Genomic DNA, 8,130 nt, shown 5'->3' on the forward strand with positions numbered 1-8,130 from the left:
ACGAGCGCGCATGGGCAGCAGTGTGTGTGTGTGTGCCGGTCTGTGCTGCTCATGTGTGTGTGTCTGTGTGCACCTCGCGGCTGACCAGGGGGATGAGCTTGTTTTGCAGGAAGACGCCAGACAGACAGACAGACAGACAGACAGACAGACAGACAGACAGACAGACAGACAGACACACAGACACACACGCACACGCACACAGACACAGACAGACAGACAGACACACACACACATACACACACACACACACGCACACACGCACGTATTGATCGCTCACCTACCTGTCCGTTGGCATGTTTCCGCGTGCGTAGGGCGAGGCTGGGTACTTCCGCATCACGACCAAGGCTGGGGAGAACCTTGGCATTGCGTCGCAGGGCAGCTGGGCGGTCCCGTCCTTCCACAAGCAGAGCGCCCCGCAGGCCAACACCATTCTTGCCGAGGAGATCATGCGCGAGCTCGGCGCTGCTCCCGCCCGCTCCGCACGCAAGCAGATGCCCACCATGGTCAGGCGCTATGCATGTGTGTGTGTGTGACTGGTTTTGTAATTGTTGCTTCTTGTGCGCGTGTTCGTGCGTTGTGATGATTGTCTTCGATGCTTCCCTTCGCGGTGACTCACATCCAATCCACCTTGTGCCCCTCTTCCTCCACCTCCCTGCGTTCGTGCGCCCGACATTGTCCAACCCCCCCCCCCCTCTATCTCCAGCCTGCCGACGGCCAGCTGTTCACGACCAACCCGGACATCAAGAAGGGCGCGTACTTCCGCTACAACAAGCCTGCCGTGCGCAAGGGTACCCCCACCTCCCACGTTGTCTCTCCAATGCCACACACCTACCTCAGGTCAGTCAATCAGTGAATCAGTCAGTCGCGCTGCTGTAAGCCGTACCGTGCGCCTGCTCTTGGTGTGTGTGATGTGTGTACGCGTGTTCTGTGTGTTCTGTGTGTTCTGTGTGTTCTGTGTGTTCTGTGTGTTCTGTGTGTTTGTCTCACTGTCACTCTGATTTCGTTGCCACTATCGTTCACTCACGAGCAAAACATCACCACCATCACCGCCACCACCACCACCACCATCACCACCACCATTTCTATCGTTGCCTCAGGCCATCTGATGTTCCGCAGACGTACGACCCGCGCAACATCAACGGCGTGGACTACACCACCGTCAACCGCAACCAGCACATTCCACAGTACTGCGGCAGGTGCGTCACACGCGTCACATGTGCACATATGGTGCCTGTGTGTGTTGTGTGTGTTGTGTGTTGTGTATGTTGTTGTTTTGTGTCGGGTTGTTCCATTCCAGCTACCTGTTGTGCGACACTGTGCCGACACTTATCCACGTACCTCGCCATCACCCCTTCTGTCCAAAACGACCATCGCAACGAGCAGCTGCTGGGCGCACGGCACTACCAGCGCTCTTGCAGACCGCATCAAGCTTGCTCGTAACCGCACCTTCCCAGACATTCAGCCATCCGTCCAGGTGCGTGTGCATTGTGTGTGTGTGCATTGTGTGTGTTGCAGTTGTGACAACTATTCCCTTGTGTTCGTTCGGTTCCGTTCCTGCGCACACACGCTATGCTTCGTCGCTGTGCTGTCTCGCCTTCCAACCCGTCTCATCTCCCCAACTGATCACTCCCCACCACCACTACTCCCACCACCGCCAGGTTCTTGTTGACTGCGTGACGCTGAACAACACGCACGGGTGCGAGGGCGGCGACCCCACGGCGGCGTACTCGTACATCCTGCAGAACGGCATCCCCGACGAGACGTGCACCAACTACCTCGCCAAGGACCAGACATGCACCCCCATCAACACCTGCCGCACCTGCAGCCCCGACAGCTGCTCCGCGGTTGCCAGCCCACCTCTCGTGCACATCAAGGAGCACGGCCAGATTTCCGGCGCCGAGAACATGCGCGCTGAGATCTTCGCCCGCGGCCCCATCGCATGTGCGTACTGCTGCTGCTGCTGTTGTTGTTGTATGAACTTGATTTGAGTGAGCGTGAATGTGACCGTGGTGGTCGCGTTGGATATGGGCGTGTGTGTGTGCTTGTGTGTGTGCTTGTGGTGTGTGCGCTTGTGTGTATGTGTGTGTGTGTGTGAATGTGGATTTGGTTGTGTGCGACGTAGCCTGCGTGTGTGCATCACATCACAATCCGAGTATCGTCGTCGTGCTGGCACGTGCCGGTGCAGTGTCTTCATCCTCCTCACACCTCCGTCCACCATGATTTGCTTGACTGACACCACAGGCACTGTTGCCGTGACCCCTGCCTTTGAGGCGTACTCTGGTGGCATCTTCAACGACACCACAGGCGCCCACGTACGTGGCTAGTTGTTGCTGCAGCTGCTGTTGCCATGCTGTGTTTTAGCCCGCCTGTCACTTGCTCGTCAGCTTACACGTTTCACCTCGTCCTCCCTCTTGTTCGTGCCATGGTGTGTGGCCTCTGCTGCTGCTGTTGTGCTTGTGGCCTTGTCTGTTTGGTTTCCCAGTCGCTCGACCACGAGATTGAGGTTGTTGGCTTTGGTGTGGACGAGCAGACGGACACCCCCTACTGGATTGGCCGCAACAGCTGGGGGTGAGCCATTGCAGCGAGAGCACATGCGGCGGGATAGCGTGGGAGAGGTGGAGAGGGATGCGAACGATTGTTGGGAGATGAGGGAGTGGTTGGGGACGGTGGTGATGTGGTGTGGGAACGTGAGTGGCGTTGCTGACTTGTTTGAGCAATTTTTGTTTCGTTGTCGACAAACACTCGTGCGCACTGTCCATCCATGTCACTCACACACGATGTTGTCGCTGGTGGTGGCTGTTGCAGAACGTACTGGGGAGAGACCGGCTGGTTCAGGATTGTGCGCGGCGTGAACAACCTCGGCATTGAGGCCAACTGCGACTGGGCCGTGTGGGATGGCGTGCTCCCCGCTTACCATCTCCCAAGCCAGCAGTGATGTCATCCCACATTGGTGATGGTGTTTCACAGCTCCGCTGCCGCTGTTTGTTTGTCGTGTGTGTCCTGTGTGTTTTGCTGTTCTTTTCTCTTCATCCCTCCTTCCTGTTGGGTGGCCACAATGTACTGCGACATTGCACGTCGTTGCTGTCATTGGTCGGCTGATGCTGGTGTGACCGTCATCCGCTTGTGTGGCACTGCCAATTAATGTAAACGTGTTTGTTCGTGTTTTCAACAAAGAACGTGCCAAAGCTACGACGAACGAGGTGTCCTGCATCACGTGCACCTCCTACCCAGCCACCAGGCCGACATCTCCAGAGGACGGGACAAGCAGCCCCGCCGCAGATACGCCTCAGCAGGACGCCGCACCGTGCGCACTCGCCGGCATCATACTGCCGAGCCCAGCCGAACTGCACAGCCCCACATCGATACCACGAGCCCCCCCCCCCCCGCTCCCCAGGACCAGCAGGTGCGAACCGCCACCCCGTTCCCATCCCTGTCGCGTGACGCTTCCTCCCCCGCCGCTTCTCCTACCACCCCCTCCCCCTGGCCACTCCAGCCAGAGGGCCCAGCCTCTGCCGCAGTGCCTCCCTCGCCGCCAGCCCCCGTGAGCCCACCGCCATCGCCCTCTCAAGCAGGCACTCCCATCCTCTTCGAGGGGCCTCCCCATCACGATGCCTCCCCCGACCTGCCCGCGCAAGCCGCGGCCACCACCACCACCGCCGGCATCCACGACGACCCCGACACGCAACTGCACGACGTGTTCGCAGTCCACGAGTGCTGCCGGACGCCAGGCTGCTGGGTCAGCACCCACCAGCCCGTCTTACTCACGCCAGAGCAACTCGCGCCACGCCAGCCACCCCCGCGCTTCCCCTGCCCCTTCGAGCGGTGCCGCAAGCACCAACACTCGGCAGGCGCCGAAGACACGCGCCGAAGACACGCGCCGAAGACACGCGCCGAAGACACGCGCCTCGACTTTACCAAGCTGGCTCAGCACTTCCGTTCCCAACATGCAGACGACCTGTCCCCAGGTCTCGCGGAAGCATTCGGACTCACATACTGCACCAGCTGCACGGGGCACATCTTCTCGCCGCGCCACAGATGCAGCAATCGGGCACACGCCCCCGAGGCCGGGGCTGATGCCGATGCCCATGACCTCCCCATCCTCCAGCCCTCCGACGGCTAGTGGACTCGAGATCTGAAGGGCATCGAAGCGGACCTCGTCGAGCGCGTGCGAAACAAGGACGACAGCGACATCTTCCACTGCTACCGCACCGCCCAGAAGATCCCTAACCATCCCCTCGCGTATCGGGCCTTGCGGATCGCATCCAACATGATCGTAGAAGCTGAAAGCGACCCCAACAAGCGGAAGCGGCACAACGACTACGTCCTGGGTGCCTTCCACCTACTGCAGCTCATTTTCGCCAGGGACAAGGCACACTACATCCGGAACAACACACTACACGCCCGGGATGTGCCTCCTCGCGTCGCGCAACTGGGACCGCCTGGAGGCACGAGCCACGATCCGGATGCGGCCGCCGCGCACCGACGAGGAAGGACGCGCCGGCAAGGCCCGCCAACACCTCGCAGCGGGAAACATCTCCAACGCATACCGCACCCTCGCAGATGACTCCACGCAACTGGACAGGGCCGCTTACCACCGCCTGCTGGACGAGGGGCGGGCGGCCATTGAGGAGGCCCACTCACGGGACCGCCGCGCCAATCCCCCGCAGAAGGTCGTGCTGAGCAGGAGCATGCAGAAGCTGCGCTGGTTTGCGCTGCCCACAGACTACATGGCTGCACCACCGCCATCAGTAACGGAGGTTACAGCACAGCAGCAGCAGCAGCAGCAGCAGCAGCAGCAGCAGCAGCAGCAGCAGCAGCAGCAGCAGCACGCGTTCACAGGAGGGCATGGTGGAGTGGGGCGACCTGCCTCAGTGGTCGCTCGACCAAGGTGGCGGCGTTGGCAGATATGATGCTGACAACAGCAGCGACGAGAATGGCAGCCCTGTGCTCTTGCAGGCGTGGGCGAGTGGTGATGACGACGACGGCGACGGCGTCGGTGGCAATGGCGGTGATGGTGTTGCAAGCAGCACCATCTCATCGTAAGTGAACATGCACTCGGCTGTGTGATTGTGTGATTCTATAGTTCAATATTGTGCGTGTGCGTGTGTGTGTGTGATTGCGTTTGTGGTGTGTGTGTGCGTATGTGTGTCATTGCGTTTGTAGTGTGTGTGTGTGTGATTGACGTGCATATGTGTGTGCAGTTGCCGATGTAATGACTTGCTTAGATGAACGCTCATGGGTGTGCTGTGTGATGGTGTGGGGCACTGTGTTTCTCTTGCTTGCAGTGACGAGGAGGCCGAGTTGAACGGACCCGTCTGCTACAACTGCAACGGCCAGCCCATCGCCGAGGAAGTGGAGGAGGTGAGCATGAGTGCTTGTGGGCGTGTGTGTGTGCTTGTGTGCGTGTGTGTGTGTGTGTGTGTGCATGCTTGTGGGCGTGTGTGTCAGTGTGCATGCTTGTGTATTGTGTGCTTGTGTGTTGCGTGCTTGTGTGTTGTGTGCTGCCGTTGTACATGTACCTCGCAGCCTTGCAGCTATACCCCTTCACTCAGAGCGCCAATCGCGCATGTAACATCACGCCCACACTCAACCACTCACTCCCTCACTCCAATACGCTGCGGCACCTGTTCTCCTCCGTTGCATGCGCGCAGGCAGAGCGGCGTCGACGTCGCGCGAAAGCCCAGCGCGTGCTTGACGGGTTTGTCAAGGCAGGCGACCTGGCTGTCCAGGGAAGTGGCGTGGACCCGTCTCTTGCAGGCCTGATCCTCGGCGTGTGCATCTGCTTCACCTTTGGGCGCCAGTGGTGCAGTGGCCTCTTCTCCTGATGGGGGCGGCAGCCGCGGTGGACGGCGTGACGAAGATGGCATGGTGGCACGATGTGCTCATGATTTGGTGATGGTGCCATATATTGCTTGCTCGAGTGGTAATTGATGGCTGATTGCTTGCTTGGTGGCTTGATTTGATGGCTTGGTTGCTTCATGTGTATGAGTGAGTGGATGATGACCGTCTTCTTTTTCGTTTCACCGATCTTAAGTGTGCTTCGTGAGCCCGCCGTTTTGCTTCCTTCATTTGCTTGTCCGTGCCCGTCTTGAGAACCGACATAAACAAGCAATAAGACAATAACAAACCGCACACACGCGGCAAACGCGACCACACACGCCTCCCCCCACTCCGCATCTGTGACATGAGTTCACACCACTCGTGCAAGTCCACTACAAGTCGCCCATTCCAAACATCTAACCCCCTTTCGGCACCAATGTGTCTTTCATCTCCAAACACACTGCACAGGATCCAGACTTTTCGATCAAGGAAGTTATGGCGCGTCACGTCATGTCATGTCATATGTCACGCCACTCTTTTATGCACGGGATAGACGCATACCATATTTAGCTTCATGGAAGTCACACCATCATAGCACGCACAACAAGTATCACAAGGAGGCCTGGCCCACCACAACAAGCAAATTAGCAAAAGCAACAGCAGACAAAACACCAGACACAGCAATTTCACCACCTCAACCACCACCTCAACCACCACTACCGTCATCATCATCCCCTGTCACCGCCACCACCATCAAAGAAGGCAAGAGTGGCTGCACCAACACAGGTCAAAGGATGGTAGCGTTCTGCATTCCTTCGATGAGCTTGTTGAGGATCTTCAGCTTCTTCTTCACGCCCACCTCACGGCCTTCCTGCTCCCCCTCCTGCTCCTCCTGCTCCTCCTCCTCCTCCTCCTCATCATCATGTCCGTGGTCACCGTCATCAGCGTTCCCACTGCCCTCATGCGCCATGTCACGCTTCTTCTGCTGCAGCCACTCAACAAGTCGCCGGCACGCATCCTCAAACCGATCACACGTGCTCAGGACATCAAATCTCTCGCCAAAGTCGGGGCGAGCCCATGCCATGGCCAGTGAGTAAAAGTCGTGGATGCTTTTGAACGGCAGCCGGTCCCTGCCCGAGCGACAAAACAAGTCAGGATGCCGTTCCAGCAGACAACAGTTGAAGCCGTCCGGCGTGTACTCACCAAAATCCTCAAGGTCAATGAGGAACGCGACTTCAGCGTTCCTCACTGCTATATTCTCCTTCCTGACATCGGCGTGGGGAAGTGAGTGGAAACACAACCGCAGGAGCTGCTCTGCCACACACAACAGCTGCTCTGGCGTGGTGAACTTGCCGCTGCCGAGGAAGGGCATGACGATGGTGTTGCTGTTGATGACGCGAATCGGGTGACGTGGGTGCAGGATGCGCCACATGTGAAGAATATGGTCGATGTTGTGGTCGTCAGGCACACGCTTCACCACAGTGTCGTCAATAATCGTCACATCTGCCGCTAGTTCTTCAAACTCGAAGAACACGCGCATGTTGGCCAAGACGACCTCGTCTTTCTGCTGCTGATGGTGCTGTGGCTGCTGCTGCTGCTGGTGCTGCTGGTGCTGCTGGTGCTGCTGGTGCTGTGGCTGCTGTGGTTCCTCGGGGCAATCGCCGCTCAAGCGAATGCGCTCAACAAGAGCAGGTGGGATATCGCACTGGGGAGATGGCAGCGGTGGCGGAGAGGTGGTGGCAGGGGCTCCAAAGCATCTGGCGTAGAGCGAGTCGTAGTAGGCCAGCAGGGGCTCAGACAAGAGCACATCCAGCACACGGGAGAACTTGGACAGCTGACACCGCAACAAAGCAGGAAGCACGAGAGCAGGCGTGTGGAGATATGCGACACATGAGCGTGTGTGAGAGCATGTGGCCGCCACAAACAGAGCAAAGGGACACCACAGCGCACGAGGAGAGCAGCACGTCAGGGGCAAGAGGAGCAAGCCATCACAACAAGAGGAAAACAACAACAACAACAACATATGCTAGCAGAGGTGCACCGTGGTGGATGTTAGGGTGATGGTGTTGATGACTGGCATCTTCTGGCCACCAGCGAACGTCTTGTGTCCAAGGACGAAACCATACACGTCAACACAGTTCCCGGCCACAGCGATGCCAATGGGGTACATCAGCCCCTTGATCACAGACTCCCAGCGGGGAACGCACTTGATTGCGTGCAATGCGTATTCACGCAATTGCTCCTTTGCTGCCGCTCGCTGTGCACGCTGCTGCTCGAACTGTAACATGCACACAAGGTGGACACAGCAGT

The 8,130-nt window shown here is 58.3% G+C and overlaps 3 protein-coding genes across 3 annotated transcripts in view; 2 read left to right on the top strand and 1 right to left on the bottom strand.

Annotated features, from left to right (window-relative positions):
• PTSG_02106 (cathepsin Z) overlaps positions 1-4,405 on the top strand; it is a gene marked incomplete at its 5' end in the record, with an annotated part of 7,200 nt that extends 2,795 nt beyond the window's left edge. Inside the window, 10 exons of the mRNA XM_004996534.1 lie at positions 312-503; positions 704-837; positions 1,098-1,196; positions 1,384-1,474; positions 1,659-1,941; positions 2,242-2,312; positions 2,483-2,568; positions 2,806-2,931; positions 3,232-3,304; positions 3,395-4,405. Of these exons, the coding sequence (XP_004996591.1) occupies positions 312-503; positions 704-837; positions 1,098-1,196; positions 1,384-1,474; positions 1,659-1,941; positions 2,242-2,312; positions 2,483-2,568; positions 2,806-2,931; positions 3,232-3,304; positions 3,395-4,120 (1,881 nt within the window). The 3' untranslated portion in view covers positions 4,121-4,405. The remainder of the gene's footprint in view (positions 1-311; positions 504-703; positions 838-1,097; positions 1,197-1,383; positions 1,475-1,658; positions 1,942-2,241; positions 2,313-2,482; positions 2,569-2,805; positions 2,932-3,231; positions 3,305-3,394) is intronic.
• Position 4,406: 1 nt separating this feature from the next.
• On the top strand, positions 4,407-5,825 carry PTSG_02107 (uncharacterized protein; the record flags this gene model as incomplete). Its single annotated transcript, XM_004996535.1, has 4 exons — positions 4,407-4,848; positions 4,889-5,039; positions 5,286-5,361; positions 5,652-5,825. 4 exons carry the CDS (start codon positions 4,407-4,409, stop codon positions 5,823-5,825), a joined length of 843 nt encoding a protein of 280 aa, XP_004996592.1.
• A 520-nt stretch (positions 5,826-6,345) lies between these two features.
• Positions 6,346-8,107, bottom strand: PTSG_02108 (uncharacterized protein; the record flags this gene model as incomplete). Its single annotated transcript, XM_004996536.1, has 2 exons — positions 6,346-7,654; positions 7,862-8,107. The coding sequence occupies 2 exons, from the start codon at positions 8,105-8,107 to the stop codon at positions 6,608-6,610; spliced, it is 1,293 nt and encodes a 430-aa protein (XP_004996593.1). The 3' UTR covers positions 6,346-6,607.
• Positions 8,108-8,130: the final 23 nt, after the last annotated feature.

The sequence above is a fragment of the Salpingoeca rosetta genome (genome assembly GCF_000188695.1).
Source record: "Salpingoeca rosetta unplaced genomic scaffold supercont1.5, whole genome shotgun sequence".
Classification (NCBI taxonomy): domain Eukaryota; class Choanoflagellata; order Craspedida; family Salpingoecidae; genus Salpingoeca; species Salpingoeca rosetta.